This window comes from Cherax quadricarinatus, chromosome 54, assembly GCF_038502225.1.
Source record: "Cherax quadricarinatus isolate ZL_2023a chromosome 54, ASM3850222v1, whole genome shotgun sequence".
In the NCBI taxonomy this organism is placed as follows: domain Eukaryota; kingdom Metazoa; phylum Arthropoda; class Malacostraca; order Decapoda; family Parastacidae; genus Cherax; species Cherax quadricarinatus.
The window spans coordinates 4,927,494-4,951,254 of NC_091345.1; the positions used below are offsets into that span (position 1 = coordinate 4,927,494).

The 23,761-nt window shown below is 38.6% G+C and overlaps 1 protein-coding gene across 15 annotated transcripts in view; it reads left to right on the plus strand.

Annotated features, from left to right (window-relative positions):
* The window catches only part of Ucp4A (Uncoupling protein 4A), a 206,368-nt gene that overhangs the window by 77,427 nt on the left and 105,180 nt on the right, over positions 1–23,761 (plus strand). For 11 of the 15 annotated variants that reach the window (XM_053791655.2, XM_053791654.2, XM_053791656.2 and 8 more), the window contains 3 exons: positions 6,192–6,213; positions 13,581–13,687; positions 16,685–16,758. In XM_053791655.2, the coding sequence (XP_053647630.1) occupies positions 6,200–6,213; positions 13,581–13,687; positions 16,685–16,758 (195 nt within the window). In that variant the 5' untranslated portion in view covers positions 6,192–6,199. Of the gene's footprint in view, positions 1–6,191; positions 6,214–13,580; positions 13,688–16,684; positions 16,759–23,761 lie in introns of those variants that run through there. The other 4 variants (XM_053791657.2, XM_053791660.2, XM_053791658.2 and 1 more) reach the window with 2 other exon arrangements.

Below are 23,761 nucleotides of genomic sequence, written 5' to 3' on the forward strand. Positions count from 1 at the left end.
GTTAATGAGGAGAATTAAATCTGATGAGGACCAGGCAGGACTTCAAAGAGACCTGGACAGACTGGACACCTGGTCCAGCAAATGGCTTCTCGAATTTAATCCTGCCAAATGCAAAGTCATGAAGATAGGGGAAGGGCACAGAAGACCACAGACAGAGTATAGGCTAGGTGGCCAAAGACTGCAAACCTCACTCAAGGAGAAAGATCTTGGGGTGAGTATAACACCGAACATGTCTCCGGAAGCACACATCAATCAGATAACTGCTGCAGCATATGGGCGCCTGGCAAACCTGAGAACAGCATTCCAATACCTTAGTAAGGAATCGTTCAAGACACTGTACACCGTGTATGTCAGGCCCATACTGGAGTATGCAGCACCTGTTTGGAACCCGCACTTGATAAAGCACGTCAGGAAACTAGAGAAAGTACAAAGGTTTGCCACAAGGTTAGTTCCAGAGCTAAGGGGAATGTCCTATGAAGAAAGATTAAGGGAAATTGGCCTGACGACACTGGAGGACAGGAGGGTCAGGGGAGACATGATAACGACATATAAAATACTGCGTGGAATAGGCAAGGTGGACAAAGACAGGATGTTCCAGGGAGGGGACACAGAAACAAGAGGCCACAATTGGAAGTTGAAGACACAAATGAGTCAGAGAGATATTAGGAAGTATTTCTTCAGTCATAGAGTTGTAAGGCAGTGGAATAGCCTAGAAAATGACGTAGTGGAGGCAGGAACCATACACAGTTTTAAGACGAGGTTTGATAAAGCTCATGGAGCGGGGAGAGAGAGGGCCCAGTAGCAACCGGTGAAGAGGCGGGGCCAGGAGCTAAGACTCGACCCCTGCAACCACAAATAGGTGAGTACACACACACACACACACACACACACACACACACACACACACACACACACACACACACACACACACACACACGTACACACACTGGAGGACAGGAGAGAGAGGGGGGACATGATAACGACATACAAAATACTGAGAGGAATTGACAAGGTGGACAAAGACAGGATGTTCCAGAGGTGAGAGACAGCAACAAGGGGACAAAGCTGGAAGTTGAAGACACAGATGAATCACAGGGATGTTAGGAAGTATTTCTTCAGCCACAAAGTAGTCAGGAAGTGGAATAGTTTGGGAAGCGATGTAGTGGAGGCAGGATCCATACATAGCTTTAAGCAGAGGTATGATAAAGCTCACGGTTCAGGGAGAGTGACCTAGTAGCGACCAGTAAAGAGGCGGGGCCAGGAGCTTGGACTCGACCCCTGCAACCTCAACTAGGTGAGTACACACGCGTGCACACGTACATACACACGTACATGCACACGTACATACACACGTACACACGTACGTACACACACGTACACACGTACACATGTACATACACACGTACATACACACGTACACACACACGTACACACACGTACACACACACACGTACACACACACACGTACATACACACACGTACACACACATGTACACACACATACCTAATTGTGGTTGCAGAGGTCAATTCTCAGCTCCTGGCCCTGCATCTCTGTTGGCCGTTACTTCACTCTCCTGGCTGCGTGACCCCAATCATACCTATTCTTAAGGCTATGTATGAATTTTGCCTCTACCACTGTCTGCCGTTTTGATTCTTGATCACTCAAAGGGTAAAGAAGTATTTCTTAACATCCCTATGCCTCGTCTTTTATCTTCCATTTGTGACCTGGCGTACCGAGAACTGCCTCTCAAACACTCTCCCTGTATATCCTGTCAGTTCCTGTCATTGTTTTGTACATCGTAATTATGTCACCTCTGGCACTTCTGTCTTCTAATGTCATCTACCTTTAGGGTGTCAATGCCCCTGCGGCCCAGTCTTTGACCAGGCCTCCTGGTGGATCTGGACATGATCAGCCAGGCTATACTGCTGACTGCACGTAGTTCAGCATATGAGCCACAGCCTGGCTGGTCAAGTACTGACTTTAGGTATCCGTCCAGCTCCCTCTAAGGCGGTCAGGGGTCTATTGGTAATTCCCCTTATACCTGGTGGGAGGCTGTTTTACAGTCTTGGGCCCTGGACACTTGGTGTGTCAGGTTTAGCTCCTTTAGCCTCTCATAGTTAATACCCCTCAGCCCTGTAACTAATTTCATTGCAAACTTTTTCAGTTTTATTTTCTTTACCAGATGCAGGTTCCATACTGTTGGTGCATTCATCAGTATGGGCCTGATGTACGCAGTATACAGTGTCCTGATCGACTCCTTAATATGATTTCTGAAAGTTAGTCTTAGATTTACCAGACGCACATTTGCTGCAACAGCTATTCTGTTGATATGTGCCTCAGGCAGTGCTTGGTACAGTACTCACTCTAATTGAGTGAGGTTTGCAGCCTCTACCCTCAGGCTTGTACTCAGTCTGCATTTGTCCTAACCCAAAGTTCATAACTTGCTGGGGTAAAATTCCAATAACCGCTAGTAACACCAGACCTGCAGCCTGTCCAGATCCATTTGTAGTTTTTCCTCATCATCATCTGCTTGTATTCTCATTAGTTTCCCATCTGCAAACAGGAATACCTCTGACTATCCCTTCTGGCATATCATTCATGTATTCAAGAAATAGTACTGATCCTAATAATGATCCTTTTGGATCCACATTCATAATTTGCACCCTTTCAGACACCTCTTCACAAACACTCATTGTTTCCTTCCTATTAGGTTTACCTTTATCCATTGCAGCATTTTCTCTGTTATTCCTGTCTGCTCCTCTAGCTTTTGTACCAGTCTCTTGTGCAGTACTGCATCAAAAGTCTGTCTACAGTCCAAGGAGATGCATCCTACCCATCCTTATCTTTCTCTTCTGCTGTCTGTTACCTTGTAGAAAGCCAATAAGTTTGTGATACAGGTTTTACCACCTCTGAAACCGTGTTGGTTGTTATGAATGAACTCATCCCTTTCTAAATGCTCCACCACTCTTCTGATAATCTTCTCTATTATCCTACATACTATACATGTCAATGACACCAGTCTGTAGTTCAACACTACCTGTTTGTCTCCTTTTGACAGTATTAGATGTCTTCCATACCTCCTATCCGTTGCCTTGTTGAAGATTGTTGCTAGTGGCACACAGTACCTCTAGCCATTTTCTTAGCACCCAGGAGGAGAGGTTATCTGGTCTTCTAACTTCAAGGTATCTAGCTCGCATAGTAGCTTCTTCACCTCTTCCCCAGTTTTATGTATTGTATCCAGCACTCGCTGTTGTACTCTGCTGCTTCGGTTTACTGCTAACCTTCCTGTCTCATCTGAGAATATTTCTCTAAATCTCTTTCTGAGCTCACACTTCCTGGTCATTCCTTGTGAGCTCTCCTCCAGCCTGGTTACCTGGTCCTATACTGTTATCTTCCTCCTCTTGTGACTATATAACAACTTCAGGTTGGATTTAGCTTTTGATACTGTGCCATTCTCAAATTGTCAGAGCCACCATTCTTATCCATGCATAATCATTTCTGGATCTTCAGCTAAACTTTGTTTTACTGTGTTATTTTTGCCTTCTGTATTTTAGCCATCCTCTAGCATATTTAGACTTGGCCTCTCTGAACCTCAAATCGATTACCTTTAGCATCAAATGGAAGTTTGGTAGTAGGAATAATTCAGTAACTGTCCCAGATTTTTGCTTAGCAGATTACAATGGGCTTAGAGAACACCTATTATCTTCAGCTGTAAAGAAATAAGATCGAATAGGGCTTATTCATATTCACATAAAGCCGTTAAGTTTCTACTATCAGGGGTTGACCAGGCCTCCTGGTGGATCAGGGCTTGATCAGCCAGGCTGTTGCTGCTGGTCACATGCAGTTGAAAGTATGAACCACAGTAATTGTTAATACTGAGCAGTAAATGTATCTAATTTCATAATTTCTCTACACTTTAAATTAAGATTTTTGTTTTCTTTTCAACAAGTCAGCTGTCTCCCGCCAAGGCAGGGTTACCCAAAAATGAAAGAAAATCCCCAAAAAGAAAATACTTTCATCATCACTCAACACTTTCACCTCACTCACACATAATCACTGTTTTTGCAGAGGTGCCCAGAATACAACAGTTTAGAAGTATATACATATAAAAATACACAGTATATCCCTCAAAAATTCCAATATCCCAAACCCCTCCTTTAGAGTGCAGGCATTGTACTTATCTTTGTATTCTGTTATCACATAATTTTACAACCAACAAATATACCTTATTTTATTTTGGATTTTGTACTAGAAAGTACTGTCTTGACATGTTTATTGTTATAGGAATTATACAATAGTATAATTTATTCTTTTGCTGGGTTCAGAGGGGACACATTAAACCTTCCCAGGGACCATGGTATAGTGACCCCTGAAATAAATAGAGTAAAGTCTGAGGCAGCTACAGTGAAAAGCTCTGCTCCACAAGGCACAGTACTCACTCCCATCCTATTCCTCAGCCTCATATCTGATATAGACAGAGATGTAAGCCATAACTCCTTTGCAAATGACACTCAAATTGCCATGACAGTGTCCTCCATTGAAGACACTGCAAGACTCCAAGCGGACATTAATCAAATCTTCAAATGGGCCACTGAAAACAATATGAAGTTCAGTGAAGAGAAATTTCAACTACTCAGATATGGAAAACTTGAGGAAACTGTATCAGCGTATACAACAAATTCTAACCACACAATAGAGCAAAAAAGTAATGTGAAGGACCTGGGAGTGATAATGTCGGTGGATCTCACCTTCAGAGACCACAACAATGTATCTACCTCATCTGCTAGAAAAATGATAGGATGGATAATGAGAACCTTCAAAACCAGGGACCCCAAGCCCATGCTGATTCTCTTCAAATTGCTTGTTCTCTCTAGGCTGGAATACTACTGTACTTAACTGCCCCCTTCAAGGTAGGCAAAATTTCTGACCTGGAGAGTGTACAGAGAACTTTCATGGCTCACACAAGTATGAAAAAGTACCTAAATTACTGGGAATGGTTGAAGATTCTTGATTTGTATTCCCTGGAATGCAGGCAACAAAGATACATAATAATATTCACTTGGAAAATCCTAGAGGGATTAATACCAAACTTTCATGAAAATCACTCCCTATGAAAGCAAAAGACTTGGCAGGAGATGCAGCATTCCCCCATTGAAAAGCAGGACTGCCTCAAGTATGCTAAGAAACAACACGATAAGTGTCAGGGGCCCAAGACTGCTCAACTGTTTCCCATCATACATAAGGGGGACACCAATAGACCCCTGGCTGTCTTCAAGAAGGCGCTGGACAGGCACCTAAAGTCAGTACCTGATCAGCCGGGCTTTGGTTCATTCACTGGTTTACATGCAGCCAGCAGTAAAAGCCTGGTTGATCAGACCCTGATCTACCATGAGGCATGGTCTCAGACTGAGCTGGGGGGAAAGGGTTTGATCCTGTGAAACCCTCAATAGGCTTATATTTTGGGGACATAGTCACAGTGTAAGGTGATTCCAAGTTATATGGAAAGTAATGTTGAAAGCCATACTCATTAATGTTGAATATACGTACATCTAACAAAGATGGTCAATGATGTTCACTAAGCAATAAGAGCATTAACTCAGCAAGTATCTTTTAAGATTATACATTTCTTGAGACTGCTGTTTTGTGAAGCACTACATGCCAAAATGAGACAAAACATACACAAACAGTATTATAGCAATTTTTACATTTTGTGTAATCTATGACATAATCAACAATAATCCTGTACAATAATACCTGTACATCTGTGTAATAAGGGTAAATTTGTTCCATTTAAAATTGTGTACTGTATGCATACTGTACTGCAGGAGTAACATCAGTTTTGGTACATACTGTACTTAGATTGCATACACAGATGCAAGCTGAGCACACACTGCTACACAATTCATTATGAATGAATGTAATTATTTGGCAGAGTCACTGTTTGGTTGCTGGTTGGGTTGAAGTTTCACCTTAATATATGATAGGATTCAGAGTTTCCAGGTTTCTGGTTAGAATACTTTGACCCCCTTGTGCTGCACTGGCTAATACAACAGGCTTGTAATTTTAGACTGATATTTCAAATTCCATCATTCCATTGAATAAATATGAATATTTTGATAAAATGCTGAAATAAAGCCACTATACCGTGTGTAGACTGCTTTTCTAATTAAAATTTTCTCTTTCTTGCAAGCTGTCAAGATGAATAGTAATCGGTAAGTATGAATAGTGTGAACAGAGACATTATCTTAGGGTAAGGTGATGAGTGCTTAAGAATACGGTAAGTTAATACATGGTTGCTGTGTGATAACATTAGGTATGTACTGTAAGTACAGTACGTATTGATAAATCTTACAATTGCATGTTTAACATTAACTGATGCCTTCTGAATTCACTCATTAGCTAATAGTCAAATACAGCCTCTCCTCACTTAACGACGGAGTTCTGTTGCTAAGACCACGTCAGTAAATGAATTCGTCACTAAGTGAGGCGCATACTATAGTGGTAGTGGGTTTATGTCGGCCATCTTTGATATTGCTTTAATGTCACCTTTGCACCATTTATAACATTTTTATATGTTTGTACAGTAGTGCACTTCTTGAATTCAAAACACTCACATCTATTGTTCTTGTAAAGAAAAGACAGGATTTCTCATACCTTTGCTTATCAAAGAGATAAACAGAATAGAAGAAGTCAGCTCTAATATACATTTAGGTATGCATACTGGTCAGAGAGCCTGTCATAAGTCTGAGTCGTTGGTAAATGAGTACGTCATTAAGTGAGGAGAGGCTGTATAGCAAATTTTCATGCCTGAAATTTAAAAAAATGTAGAGAACAAAAAAGGCACAATACTGTGACTGGAACAGTACACAAATAACCTGCATGTAGGAGAGAGGAGGAGCTTACTACAATGTTTCGGTCCAACTTGGTCCAAGTCGGACCGAAACGTCGTCTTAAGCTCCTCCTCCTCTCCTATGTGCAGGTTATTTGTGTTAAAAATGTAGTGCTTGCTTTTGAGCATCTTCACTTACTCAACATGTTAACATTTCAGTGACAGTTCTGGAGAATTCAAGTGTTATTAACCAACTTCCTGAGTTCTTGTAGAGTAGTACATCATGCTGAAGTATGGTAGTGTATAGAACACACTGTCTATTATTAGCCTGCTTCTTGAATTCAAAACACTCAAATCTGTTGTTCTTGTAAAGAAAAGACAAAAGATTCCTCATACCTTTGCTTATCAAAGAGATTTACTAACTTTGGCTGGTCACAGACTGGGCCATGGGGGAGTTGACAGTTCTGGAGAATTCAAGTGTTATTAACCAACTTCCTGAGTTCTTGTAGAGTAGTACATCATGCTGAAGTATGGTAGTGTATAGAACACACTGTCTATTATTAGCCTGCTTCTTGAATTCAAAACACTCAAATCTGTTGTTCTTGTAAAGAAAAGACAAAAGATTCCTCATACCTTTGCTTATCAAAGAGATTTACTAACTTTGGCTGGTCACAGACTGGGCCATGGGGGAGTTGACAGTTCTGGAGAATTCAAGTGTTATTAACCAACTTCCTGAGTTCTTGTAGAGTAGTACATCATGCTGAAGTATGGTAGTGTATAGAACACACTGTCTATTATTAGCCTGCTTCTTGAATTCAAAACACTCAAATCTGTTGTTCTTGTAAAGAAAAGACAAAAGATTCCTCATACCTTTGCTTATCAAAGAGATTTACTAACTTTGGCTGGTCACAGACTGGGCCATGGGGGAGTTGACCCCTGAAACCCTCTTCAGCTATACAGTTCTACAGTGAAAATGTCCCCTATACTCGTTACTCCATTATATTATAATATTTTTTAATGTTTTTAAGTTGATTAATTACACTTTAGTTTTGTATAGTTCTCATTAGGTTTGAGAAACAATTGGTCATTAATACAATATATCTATACTGTATAGCTATGAATGTTATAATTTCCCATAATTTTATAAATTATCTACAGATATATTTTAGTACGTAATGTCAATCACTTCATAAATACACTATAGTTTTTGAAAGATTGTTTAGTGTTAAGCTGGGAACTTATGCTATCAAAATTTGTTAGCTGTACACAAGTGGTGGTCTGCAAGCTTAAGATTGTAATATAATGTAACATAATTGTAAATGTGCCAGATATTTTGGATAAATCACATAAATCAGTTTGAAGTATTGGATTCCATTACGTACACACTAGTATCTTCAGAAAGAAAAAACTAATTTAGCTGTGAAAATCAGCAGAAACTAAGGTTTGGATTGTAGTGACACAGTTCACATGTAAAATAGTGATAATTATGAGATATACTAAACCTAATTATTTTTATATCCTTCATTGGAGGTTCCTTGATCCAAGGAATTGAACCTGACCTTTCCTTTCCTTGGATTGAGCCTGATCGCCTCCCAGTTCCTTGGGAGCTGTACAGTCTCTAAGGGTGTAGTTCTAAGCCCATAAATGTAATAACTAAAGAGTTTGTATTTATATGCTGCATTACATTTTGTGGTTTATACATATTCAGCACAAGGAGTGACAGAGGCTCAATCATCCATTTCACTAAGCTTTTGTAAGTCTTGCTGCCTGACTGGACTTGTGGATCTGCCCATAAATCTGAATCTGAATTGTTACTAATTCTAAATTTTAGCTTGTACTGTATGTCAGAATGCTTTATCTTGCTCTTATATAGTTTTTCTACTCCTGGATCATGGCTATGGGCCAAGCTTGTCTGGTGCTTGCCTGGTCTGTTTGTTAAGATGGTTTGGGATAAATTTATTTATATTATCGTACAGTAATATATATCTACTTCAAAATAACATTTCATGCACAAAGAAACTAGAATATCTGATACTATAGAAATAAAAGACTCCTCTCACTGTCTCTTATTCTTGTAAAGGAAAGTAGAATTTCGGAATTTTTACTACCAGGATATTATGATTTAAATAAAAGAATTTTAGATTTCATATAGTATATAGATTTTTTTATATCTTTCATCCTTATTTGGAAAATTATGAATTAGAGAGATTTTTTATAATTTGAAATTTGGGATTTTTACTGCTATTCACTAGTTTGAGAATTTTTAGATCATTTCAATATTTGCTTTTACTTTGAAAATTTTCCCAAATTCATAATGTAAAATGTTCTGAGTAAGAGATACACTATACATCACCATACAGTAAATAATATAGGAGGTCCCGTCTTATATGGCGGGTTAGTTTCCAGGCTACCACCGTAAAGCAAATCACCCTTGTTTTCACTTTTAAATGCATATAAATGCCTGATTTATTATTATTATTATTATTATTATTATTATTATTATTATTATTATTATTATTATTATTATTATTATTATTATTATTATTATTGCATCCTCAACACTAGTGAGACACACTTAGTGATTTTAATGTGCACCTGCATACCAGCACAGTTTGTAAGTTTATTTAGGTACAGATACACATAAATGCAATTAATTATCAGAGTACAGTACGTATATATAAAATACGCAATAACTTGAAAACACTTGAAATTTTGGAAAGTTTTAGACATAATTGAGAGATGTGGAGCTCACGGAGGATATAAACAGAGTGGTGCATGGATGAAGTAATACTGAATCAGGGAGCTATATAAACGAATTTGTTCATAATTTGAAATGTCTGTTTTTAGTGAATCGCCAAAAACTGAAGTGCAGTAAAATGGGGCCCTCCTGTACCTACAAGTTTTAAAATTTATTTTTACATAACTACATCAGTATGGTAGGTTCCCCAATTGCAGCTGTAATGCATTCTTGAAAACTGTAACAATTGTTCAGAACTTGGAAACTATTTTTCCACTGACTTCCTTGTTATACAGGAGTCCCTTATTATACACTGTAAAATGTCTTCCAGGCTTTTGGCATCTTTACTAAGCTCTCTTAGGCCATAAACACTTAATTACACATAAAAAAACTTTAATGCACTTTGGAAACTGTGCTAATTCCAAATAGTGACCATAAATAACATATGCAGAAATACCTATTTTCTGAAAGAGATCACATAATAGCGTTGGTCGGGAGTTTTATGACGCTCTGAACGCGGGTTCTAACCCCACCCATGGTATGGTTTGGATAGCAAATTCTCAAAATGAATCCACTTAAAGTGAGGGAGACCTGTATTTGTATAGAACATTGCAAACATACAGGAGTTCAGTAATAAATTTCATTGTACAGTACCATACAAATTCATTGTCCTGTGCAACTGCAGATGCATTAGAGTGGGTATTGTTTATGTGACTTTCATAGATTCTAGACATACTAAATTCCTGCATTCCATGTATGTAGATAACATGAAGTGCACTGCTTGGTGTTGATGCCTGAGGTGGCCAGTCTCTGGTTTCAGGTGGTAGTGGACAGTATCATGGAGTGGGCTGCAGCTAACTGCTGTCAGATTTTCAGCCAAAAAAAAACATTCTATTTTTTTTTTAATGTACCAGCCATATCCCACTGAGGTAGGGAGACATGAAAAAAAAAAAAAAACTCACCATCACTCTTTGTCTTGGCAAAAGGCATGTCAACATTACAGCTCAGATTCCCCTCCAAACTCCAGTATCTCCACCTCTCCTTCAGGGTGCAGGCACTACTTTCCAACTCCAGGACTCAATTCCTGCTAACTGGTTACCCTGAATCCCTTCATAAATGTTACCCTGCTTTTACTCTAACAGCACCTTAAGTCATAAAACCACTTGTCTCTACTCACTCCCATTAATATACTTACACACGTTGGGTCACGGACTAGGCTATGGGGTGTTAACCCCCAAAGCCCCCCCTCCATATATACTCCAGATATTAAGAATTAACTGAAAGAAACTTAAGGGAGAAATCAGCAACTGAAGAACTAAGAGTGGAGCTAGTTTGCTTGCAGCATCAAGCACAGTGAGACACATGAAAAAGTAAGGCTGATGTAACAAGGATTGAAGAACTTGGCAAGTTTGATTTAAATAAATATTATGAATAAATTGTAGCCAGCACTCTCCACAACAAAATGCCACCAACATCTGCCTGAGGATCCTCTTCCTGATCACAAAAAGCGGTATCCAAAAATAAACGTGCTTATGTTCATGTGACTACAAACATAAAAACATAAATACACAGATATGTTGCAATGGCATTATTGCCTCAAGAATGAAATTCACTAGTGGTGAAAATATAATTCTTCCATCTCTGGCAAACCCAGCCAGTAAATATCTTGAGTTCATCAACCCTTTCCCTATCTCCCCACCTCTTCAGTAGAGAGCAAAAGATTGTTCAGCACTGGAAGAAACATCTACTTTCCTCACAAGAACTGGTAACAAATTAACTTCTGAAAATGAGATGTTAGTATCCTTTAAGTTCAGTTTGAGACTTTTTTTTTGTTTTTTGTTATTGTCAAATAACACAGTACAGTGGATCCCCGCCTTACGATCAGCTCCCAACTCCACCAATTATGTAAGTGTATTTTTGTAGTGCTTTTGTACGTGTATTTTTGGGGGTCTGAAACGGACTAATCTAATTCACAATATTACTTATGGGAACAAATTCGGTCTATAACGGCACCCGAACAGACCTCTGGAATGAAATAATATCGTAAGGCGGGGATCCACTGTAGTTACTTTCTTGAGAATGACATGTGAATGCAAATTATATAAAGTAAATTGATGATTTTGATAGTGGAGAGGGATGGTGTTGCCCTACTGGCCTGAGGTGGAAGGTTGTGGAGTGTTAGCTGAGGTGGATGGTTGAGGTTCTTGCACTGACGTTGATGGTTGTATTGGAGTACCGAGGAATTTTGTAATGTATATATGGTTTGTTTAACCTGTACTGTACTGTGCATAATTTGTCTTTTTAAGAATGCATCTCTAATATCAGTGAAACTCAAAATTTGCATGCTTCATAATCCTTGCGATTTGATTATTATACATCTATTTTAATAAAGGCTGTTTGTGGATAACTTTACAGTATTCATATTTTTACTATGGCTGCTTTATATATGCTTGGCATATAACCCCTGAAAACTAACTGGAGGATTTCATTCAAAATGTTCCCATTGAATTGTTCCATACCTAAATTTATTTTTTCTTAGTGCACTTTCTTGTGAAAATGAATTTGAATGCAATTAGAAATTATTTTAAAAAGAGCAAATCCTCTTACAATGCAGCTTGACATAGCACTAGTTTGTTGCAATGTAATTAAGAGAATGCAACTAAAAATTTTAATAACTCACTTATAAGGTTTTTCATAGCCTCATGTTACATGAAAAATTTGGTTACTATAAGCTGTGGAATTTGTTCTGACCTAAGCTGGAGAAAGTAATGGAGGTGCAGCTCCTTAGCTTTTTCACTGACACCCATGCTACCTACAGTTACTTTCTGGGAGAGTCACTCACTTTATGTTGCATTTATCAAAAAATTTAGGGTACAGTATTTTCATTATCCCATCTTATCTGTGGATATTAACTGTGTCACCTAAAAGGAATGTCAGTGATACAAAGATATTAAAGAAAGTGGAAGTTTTAGATATGCTATGAGGTGATGCACACGTGGTGGGAACTGACACTGTTATGTATAAGAGAATCAGCCATTCATCTCAGCCCAGGAGGTCCACATAAATCCATCAAACACTTTTCCATGTTAACAAATGGTTACCAGAATTCAAGGCAAGTTATATGTGTAGTAATTTTTACCTTTATAATAGAAAAGAAGAAGCTTTGCAAATTTGGAGGTGCCTGCAACATGACTTTATTTTCCCTTCATGTGTTCACCTCATATAAAGCTATTTTACATTACACATTATGAAAGGGTTTACTGTATGACTGAAAAATAAGCATTTTTTCTAGGATACCTTATAACATAAATTTCAGTTTTAAAAAATTCTAAAATATGAAAAATTTATAACTCAGGCTTGCAAAACTATCTTAATATCTATGGCTTCAGGATTCACACAGCCTCCAGGAAGCTATCTGAGGCTCTGCTGTACAAGACATTAAAAATTGGCATCTGGGAATATGTGGTTTTGCTTTTTGATGGTTTGCTTCATGTCCAGTTTTTTCTATAACTCATTTTAATCTAAGAAATCCCATTGTAGAATAAAACCTTATACTCTGTTTAATTTTATCTTGGAAATATAAACACATAAGCAGTACAATGTGATCCTTTATTGGCAGTGTTTTGCCCACACAGTGGGCTTTATCAAGTCACAGACAGATCTATCTGGGTGGAAGGTATGTGAGTATAGGATGAAGTCAGGTTGAGAATGCTGGGTTTGGTAGAGAAAGCTGCATGTAACAATCTACCGAGTAGGGTCATAAAGTCTAATACCTTGGGTACCTTTGAAGAGAGATTGGATAAGTCTGTGAGTAGACCTTCTGCAGTGTTCTTCCATATGTTTATATTTCCATTGTGTCAGTATTTTATACCATTTATTTCCTTAATTTTTTCTTGCATGAAAGTATTAACATAAGGGAATTAAACAGCAATTTAAAAATTTAACTAACTGTAGTATACATAATTTTCAGTGTTGTAAAAGTAAGCATTAAAACATTATTAAACTTTCTGCAGGATGGTGGTAGCCCAACGAGGGGTGATTCCACCCCCCAAACACTACGCTGACTCTGCCTGGTTTAAGTATATTTTATCATGCTGCGCAGCCACCACTGCCGAGATGGGTGAGTTGACATCTGCATTTTATCAAAATTTCATTTTCTAATCTAAATTTTTTCAGATCATTTAATTAAACATTGGATTCTCACAGTTTTGTTGACAGTTGTGAAGAAAATACAGTACAGTGGACCCCCGCATAGCGAACTTAATCCGTGCAAGAGGGCTGGTCGTTATGCGAAATGTTCGCTATGCGAATTAATTTTCCCCATAAGAAATAATGGAAATAAAATTAATCCGTGCAAGACACCCAAAAGTATGAAAAAAAAATTTTTTTACCACAAAAAAATGTTAATTTTAGTACACACAAACTGAAAAAGGCATGCACAATTACATGACACTTACTTTTATTGAAGATCTGGTGATGATTGATGGGATGGGAGGAGGGGAGAGAGAGTGTTAGTGTTTAGAAGGGGAATCCCCTTCCATTAACACTTGAGGAGGCAAGTCCTTTTCCGGGGTTACTTCCCTTCTTCTTTTAATGCCACTAGGACCAGCTTCAGAGTCACTGGACTTCTTTCTGTCCATAGAGCTCTGTACCTCCCGTTCCTTTACGATTTGTCTAAAATGGGCCATAACATTGTCATTGAAATAGTCACCAGCACGCCTTGCAACAGCTGTGTCAGGGTGATTTTCATCCATAAAGGTTTGCAGTTCAACCCACTGTGCACACATTTCCTTAATTTTTGAAGTAGGCACAATGGATTCCACAACTGGCATAGGCTTCTCAGGGTTAGCCCCAAACCCTTCAAAATCTTTCTTAATTTCCATACTAATTCTCACCCTTTTTACCACAGGGTTGGCACTAGAAGCTTTCTTGGGGCCCATGGTCACTTATTTTCAACAAACAGAACCGAAAACACTGTAATAATACGAAATATTCCGAGTGTATGCTTGAATGTTACCGCGGAGGCTAGCTGGTAAACAATGGGACAGGCGGCACATGTGAGGCTGGCTGAGGCCGCACATTGGACGCGTCTCGGACGAAGTTCGCTGAGCGGGTTTTTGTCTACTATGCGGGGCAAAATTTTAGCGATCAAAGCGTTCGCTATGCGGAATGTTCGCTATGCAAGGCGTTCGCTATGCGGGGGTCCACTGTATACTGCTCCAGAACAAGCTTTTATTAAGACTCCAGAACAGGCTTTTACTGGGCCTTCAGAACAAGCTTTCATTGAGACTCCAGAATAAGGTTTTATTGAGACTCCAGGACAAACTTTTATCGAGACTCCAGGACAAACTTTTATCGAGACTCCAGGACAAACTTTTATCGAGACTCCAGGGCAAACTTTTATCGAGACTCCAGGGCAAACTTTTATCGAGACTCCAGGACAAACTTTTATTGAGACTCCAGGCCAAGCTTTTATCAGGACTCCAGGACAAGCTATTATCGGGACTCCAGAACAAGCTTTTATTTGAACTCCAGAACAAACTTATTGGGACTCCAGATTATCAGACTTCAATTCACAGGGTGATGTAAAGTGTATGTTCCCTTACCTGTGTGCTGCTCCTGTAGTCCTAATAAAAACTTATTCTGCAGTTCTAATAAAAATTTGTAATAACTTCCACAACCATTATAGCAAACTGTTTTACTAAAACTTCCAACAAATTGTTCTCGCAAAATATTGCAATAGCAGTTACAACTTAGAGGCTGCCTGAAATTCTCTGCATAACTTGGGGCCTTCTATAAAGTATGTCAATAATGTCCTTTTTTTTTTTTTTTTTTTTTTTTTTCTTGAATCACTTGTAAACCATATTTTGTAAAAAAGTTAATCATTTATCACTAGGAGCTTATCTGTTTATTTTCACAAGTTATAGCTTAGTCCTCTTTAGTGGAGATGCCTGGCTGCAGGTGACTGGCTCTTGATCCAAGGAACTGGACTTACCCTCCCCTCCCTTTCCTTTAATTGATCCTTATTACCTCCCATTTTCCTGGTGCTGTATGACCCTTACGTGTTTTAGCGCTTCCTCCCTGATTAAAATAAGATACATAAATATAAATTACTCGTGTTTACCACAATTTTTGGCCACTCATGGGACAGGTTTTTTAGGAATTAAATAAAATAGAAAATGTTACATTTCAGATTGTGTTAGTAGGATCAAAGTGAAGGTTACCACTTCTTCTTTTTGTGACCTAATCAAAATATTTTCTTGTTACCAGGTTTGCTGTGATCAAACACAACTTTGCAGCCATTAATCCTAACAAATTGCATTATGAAATGATAGGACTAAAATGTCATGGTCACTTGCAAAAACAATTTGACACCAAGCTTGATAATGTGAAACTGTAAAGCCTACCATTAAAAAAATACAGTAGTGTTGTCTTGTCTTTATCTACTGGGAAGCTATTATATCCTCTTAGTTTATATTTTTGTCATTTTTTTCTCACGTCTCAAAGGAAATTCTTGCTACCTTTCATATGTGGAACTGAGTGCTCTGCACAAATCTACATTTTACCTTGCATACCCAATAAACCCTCCATGTAATGAACCTCAGAAATGCAAAACAAAAATCCTCTGGGTCAGTTGATTTAGAAACAGTGGATGATGTCATTTGGTTACAGAATTGCCTTTTATTAATATAATGATGACAAAAGAAACTCTTCTCTACCCAAGGCAATTGTCATTACTGGCTGCCGCCTTCCCAGTTTTTAGTCTGTTATGTGGAAGGTTTTGTAAAAAAAATTTTTAAAGATTAAGAGATGTAAAAACTAGAGAGGGAAATTTTTCTTGAACCATTTAATAGGGAGAACAAAATGACCAAAAATTAAAAAAAAAAAAATGAAGAAAACAAAATTAATTAGTTATTATATTCATGGAGAAATGCTGAACCCATAGGGGTCAAGCCACATTATGGATATTGTTCTTGTGTAAGTTCCCAACATTTCTCCACCTAATACTTGTAACATGTTTAAGTTGTCATGTTGTGATTTACAAGATGGTTAGTATTTAAGAACATTTTTGTAATGTTCTGTTATAAAAGTAATTCAAAGGATATTTTTGTTTCAGTCACCTATCCCTTGGACCTTGCAAAAACACGCTTGCAGATCCAGGGAGAGAAAGGTCTGAATGGAAGTTCTCAGGTGAGTGGTGTTATTCACTACTCGAATTGCATTATGAAAAGTCAGAGTGACTTTTTTTTTTTTTCCCAACAAGTCAGCCGTCTCCCACCGAGACAGGGTGACCCAAAAAGAAAGAAAATCCCAAAAAAGATAATACTTTCATCATCATTCAACACTTTCACCTCACTCACACATAATCACTGTTTTTGCAGAGGTGCCCAGAATACAACAGTTTAGAAGTATTATTTTATTATCACACTGGCCGATTCCCACCAAGGCAGGGTGGCCCGAAAAAGAAAAACTTTCACCATCATTCACTCCATCACTGTCTTGCCAGAAGGGTGCTTTACACTACAGTTTTTAAACTGCAACATTAACACCCCTCCTTCAGAGTGCAGGCACTGTACTTCCCATCTCCAGGACTCAAGGCCAGCCTGCCGGTTTCCCTGAACCCCTTCATAAATGTTACTTTGCTCACACTCCAACAGCACGTCAAGTATTAAAAACCATTTGTCTCCATTCACTCCTATCAAACACGCTCACGCATGCCTGCTGGAAGTCCAAGCCCCTCGCACACAAAACCTCCTTTACCCTTTCCCTCCAACCTTTCCTAGGCCGACCCCTACCCCGCCTTCCTTCCACTACAGACTGATACACTCTTGAAGTCACTCTGTTTTGCTCCATTCTCTCTACATGTCCAAACCACCTCAACAACCCTTCCTCAGCCCTCTGGACAACAGTTTTGGTAATCCCGCACCTCCTCCTAACTTCCAAACTACGAATTCTCTGCATTATATTCACACCACACATTGCCCTCAGACATGACATCTCCACTGCCTCCAGCCTTCTCCTCGCTGCAACATTCATCACCCATGCTTCACACCCATATAAGAGCATTGGTAAAGCTATGCTCTCATACATTCCCCTCTTTGCCTCCAAGGACAAAGTTCTTTGTCTCCACAGACTCCTAAGTGCACCACTCACCCTTTTCTCCTCATCAATTCTATGATTCACCTCATCTTTCATAGACCCATCCGCTGACACGTCCACTCCCAAATATCTGAATACATTCACCTCCTCCATACTCTCTCCCTCCAATCTGATATCCAATCTTTCATCACCTAATCTTTTTGTTAGCCTCATAACCTTACTCTTTCCTGTATTCACTTTTAATTTTCTTCTTTTGCACACCCTACCAAATTCATCCACCAATCTCTGCAACTTCCCTTCAGAATCTCCCAAGAGCACAGTGTCATCAGCAAAGAGCAACTGTGACAACTCCCACTTTATGTGTGATTCTTTATCTTTTAACTCCATGCCTTTTGCCAAGACCCTCGCATTTACTTCTCTTACAACCCCATCTATAAATATATTAAACAACCATGGTGACATCACACATCCTTGTCTAAGGCCTACTTTTACTGGGAAATAATTTCCCTTTTTCCTACATACTCTAACTTAAGCCTCACTATCCTTGTAAAAACTCTTCACTGCTTTCAGTAACCTACCTCCCACACCATACACCTGCAACATCTGCAACATTGCCCCCTATCCACCCTGTCATACGCCTTTTCCAAATCCATAAATGCCACAAAGACCTCTTTAGCCTTATCTAAATACTGTTCACTTATATGTTTCACTGTAAACACCTGGTCCACACACCCCCTACCTTTCCTAAAGCCTCCTTGTTCATCTGCTATCCTATTCTCCGTCTTACTCTTAATTCTTTCAATAATAACTCTACCATACACTTTACGAGGTATACTCAACAGACTTATCCCCCTATAATTTTTGCACTCTCTTTTGTCCCCTTTGCCTTTATACAAAGGAACTATGCATGCTCTCTGCCAATCCCTAGGTACCTTACCCTCTTCCATACATTTATTAAATAATTGCACCAACCACTCCAAAACTATGTCCCCACCTGCTTTTAACATTTCTATCTTTATCCCATCAATCCCAGCTGCCTTACCCCCTTTCATTTTACTACTACCTCACGAACTTCCCCCACATTCACAACTGGCTCTTCCTCACTCCTACAAGATGTTATTCCTCCTTGCCCTATACACGAAATCACAGCTTCCCTATCTTCATCAACATTTAACAATTCCTCAAAATATTCCCTCCATCTTCCCAATGCCTCTAACTCTCCATTTAATAACTCTCCTCTTCTATTTTTAACTGACAAATCCATTTGTTCTCTAGGCTTCCTTAACTTGTTAATCTCACTCCAAAACTTTTTCTTATTTTCAACAAAATTTGTTGATAACATCTCATCCACTCTCTCATTTGATCTCTTTTTACATTGCTTCACCACTCTCTTAACCTCTCTCTTTTTCTCCATATACTCTTCCCTCCAAACTGCCAATATCTCAAACCCCTCCTTTAGAGTGCAGGCATTGTACTTCCCATTTCCAGGACTCGAGTCCGGTTATATAAAATAACCGGTTTCCCTGAATCCCTTCACTAAATATTACCCTGCTCACACTCCAACAGCTCGTCAGGTCCCAAATACCATTTGTCTCCATTCACTCCTATCTAACACGCTCATGCACGCTTGCTGGAAGTCCAAGCCCCTCGCCCACAACACCTCCTTTACCCCCTCCCTCCAACCTTTTCGAGGACGACCCCTACCCTGCCTTCCTTCCCCTACAGATTTATACGCTCTCCATGTCATTCTACTTTGATCCATTCTCTCTAAATGACCAAACCACCTCAACAAACCCTCTTCAGCCCTCTGACTAATACTTTTATTAACTCCACACCTTCTCCTAATTTCCACATTCCGAATTTTCTGCATAATGTTTTCACCACACATTGCCCTTAGACAGGACATCTCCACTGCCTCCACCCTAGGTAATATACACATATGTTACTATGTATGATAATTTATGTAACTGCATTTATGTGTATCTGTACCTAAATAAACTTAATTACCCTTAGATGCCATTGTAAACAAAAGAGATGCCAAGAATGTAAACAGACAAATGAATACACCAGCACTTCTTTCGTACTTCTTCTAGTCTTTCCTCTTTTTCCTTTTCCATGTGCTGCTGCTCTTCCAACTCTATCTTGTACTGTTGGAAATTTCTTGACACTGAGATGCCATGCAGCCATTTCTATGACCAAAGTTCTTGTACAATGTACAATGCCGACTGGCCGGAGAGTTAAGATAAGATAAGATTTCGTTCAGATTTTTAACCCCGGAGGGTTAGCCACCCAGGATAACCCAAGAAAGTCAGTGCGTCATCAAGGACTGTCTAACTTATTTCCATTGGGGTCCTTAATCTTGTCCCCCAGGATGCGACCCACACCAGTCGACTAACACCCAGGTACCTATTTGCTGCTAGGTGAACAGGACAACAGGTGTAAAGAAACATGTCGAAATGTTTCCACCCACCGGGAATCGAACCCGGGCCCTCCGTGTGTGAAGCGGGAGCTTTAGCCACCAGGCCACCGGAACTGGTCATGAGTCCGAGATGTCGTTTAACAGATAGGTCATTAAGTGAGGAGTGCCTGTAGATAACCAGGAATGATTGGCCGTGATTTACAGCATTTCAACAATGGAACCAGACCCATTAAAACCCTATAAAATAAGCCGGGGTGATGTAGGGGGCCTTACCTGGCTTCAGGAAAATAGGCAAAAATCAGATATTTCCACTTTGAGCCCAGTTTCAAGTGACTTCTAGTCCTGAAACCAACAAACATCATTTCTGTTTCAGTAGTATATTTTCCATTCTGTTAATACCAATAAAACCATGAAAACCATTCTATAATTCACCTTAAAATAGCTATTTTAATTAAACCAAACACGTGGTTAGTTTTACTTTTCCCATCATGCACTGCGTGGGGGCAGACCCAGTCTCTCATATCTAAGCCAAAATTTACCACTCACAGCTTACCTAAGTGAGCTGAGCTCATGACTTGGAACTACATGAGGAACCCTGTCCTCATTGATGTAGTTCTGTGACAGTCACTGAAAGGGTTAAGAGTAGTCATCCATGTAGATATTTTTAAGAACCCCTCATTGACATTGTTGTTGAGAAAGGTCAGATTTGAGTGGGAGTTGACAAAATTTGTGTCATCTGCAAATAGAAAAGGTTCAAGGAGACGAGATACGTTGGAGAGATCATTGATGTCATCATGGGGCCCCTAAGATACTTAGGCTGTTTGTAAAATAGAGGAGCAAAACTCTTAGTGCTGTGCTGCCACCACTGTTGGTGGTATCTGCTAATTTTGATGGTATGATTATTAGTGAGTATCAGCTAATATTGATGTTATCAGTTTTTTGAAAAAATTTTGGCATCATCCCATCCCTAATTTAAACTAAGACTAAGCAAGTTATTATCTTCCTAGTCACATCAACAGCTGGTTACTCCCTAATACATGTACATGGGAACTTTTGGTCACTTTACAGAGGTTTACCTTTCTTTCCAATCCAGCCTTTGAAAAATTGAATATCACATCATAAAATATGTTGAGAAATGTGAGGCAAGAGCTCCAGTGCACTAACATGGCTAGCTGATCACTTCTAGAAGCTAATTTCAGTCCTATATTTTTTATTTAAAAAATAATTATTCTGTGTACTCTAAACACTTAATGATATATGTATCTGCAATTGTTTTCAGTAAAATAGAATGCTGCGTGTCATGGAATGGAAACTATGTATGTATGATGATGATTTCTTGATGGACTAAACTCTTATTATAGTGGCAAAGTTTTGAATGGTCTGGCGATGAATTTGCATAAATCACTAGCATATAAGTCATTTTTCAAGGGGAAATATTCAAAGTTACACAATAAAACTTGTCTCACCCAAATTTAATGTTTAATGTTTTGGTGATGACAGTTACTGCAGTCAGGAATCACCCTGGTGTGGTCCATAGAGTATGTTAATGACATTTTTATTCAGTCTTTATATTATAAAACTAATCTGCCATTGAAAGATCTTAATGTTATGTACAAGAATGTAGATTATATAATATCAGTAATTACAGTGAAAGCTCTATGTTACAAGTAGAGAACATTTTCATATAGGGCAGGTCATGGGCTAGGTCTCCTACTATAATTATCTTGGGATATATATATATAGGAAAGATAAACGGTACAGAGAAGATATATGAAGCTGTACAAAAACTGTAATATAGTTCTGTAATTAAAATAATGTCATTGTATAATAATGGAGCATTAGTATTAGTACCTGCACTATGTATAATGTACACTGCATACATCAGGAGTATTATAGATCATGATGCTCCTGTACTATAAACAAAAAAAAAAAAAAAAAAATTTAATTCTTTGGAAAGGTTACAGTGTGCATTTATATTCATAATTTGATTGGTACAAAGAAAGCCACTATCATGCCGAGGTATTTCAGGCAGACTTTAACTAATAACTAAAGACTACTTAAGTCTAGACAGATTTCTAGACAAATTTCAAATATTCAATATTTTACTCAAATATAACATAGTACAATTTATAATACAAACATACATTTTTACATTTGTAATAGTGGTTTAATAGATAAGGGATAATAATTATGGTTAACAAAGATTCCAGAAACTCAAACAAGTTCATTATTAACCCTTTGAGGGTCAACAGGCCCTCTCCGAGACTCGTTCTCAGGGTCGGCCAAATTTAAAAAAAAAAAAATCTCTTATGAAAAGATAGAGAATCTTTTCCCGATCATAATGACACCAAAAGTTTGAAATTTGATGGAAAACTTACGGAATTATGCTCTCGCGAAGTTAGCGGTCTTGGCGATTTTGCCCACTTTGAGCCCCATTTTCGGCCAATTCCACTGTACGTACTAGTCGACAAAAAACAAATATTTTGCTAGAACCCCATTTTTTCTATCGAATGAGTGCAAGAAACCACCCATTTATCAATTTCAACTATCCAGTACAGTGGTCAGAATTTAGCAATTTTGCCAATTTCACACAAATTTTAAAAAATGCCAATTTCCGAATAGGGTCCAGAATACACAAGAAAGACATTCCTGGTACTAAAATGACATTTCCTCTGTTCATTAGTCACGTCTCAAGGCCCTTCTTACATTCTTTTGCTTTCCACTTTGAATTTTTATTCTCATGAAAAATAGAAGATTTACTGTTATGCAGACTACTGCATTAGTGTAAAAAATTGTATAAATAATATTGGCGCACTTGCGAAAGAATATTAGACTCGCCAGTTGACGTGTATTGAACGCTTGTCATGATTTGTTTACTTTTGAACTTTGGTAAAAATCGAACATTTCTGCTACTTTGAGCTCAATTTTAAGGTACTTTTCATTGTAAAACCATTCAAAATCATCTCAGTTTCTGTAATATGTCTTCCATTTTATAAAATGAGACCAAGAAAACTAGAATACAATACACAAATAACCCGCACATAAAAGAGAGAAGCTTACTACGACGTTTCGGTCCGACTTGGACCATTTACAAAGTCACACTAACCAGAAGTGGAGCAGGACGGCTATATATAGGCAGGAAGAGGTGGTGGTGGTGGTGGTAGTAGTAGTAGTAGTAGAGGTAGTAGTAGTGGTAGTGGTAGTAGTGGGGAATAAGGAGGACGAATTAGTCAAATATCATTCCAGTCATGGTATTGTGCCATTTTTTGTTATCTAGAATACAACAATAAATACCATACGAAAATACAGTGCAAAGTCGCTGTTTTATTCCAAAAAAATGGTCAAAGTTTTTTTTTCTCATTATGCACTGTGCTGCAGGATTTTTTTTTATACTGTGCACACTAACCACATAGACCCATTCTTTCATATGTAGGCCTACCAGCTTTCTCCAGCTAGATTTGAGGGCACTAGAATTTAGGCGTACTAGTACGTCAAAAACCCTGGGTTGTAAGCCGTACTAGTACAGCTGAAACCCTCAAAGGGTTAAGGTTTGATAATAATTTTGAGCTGCTCCAGAATTCCCAAAATTTGTAACTCGAGATTATTGCTGAAGATAGTGATCATTTCTGACAGAGAAAGATGGGTCTGTACCAGTTTTTTCCACCAGATTGATTT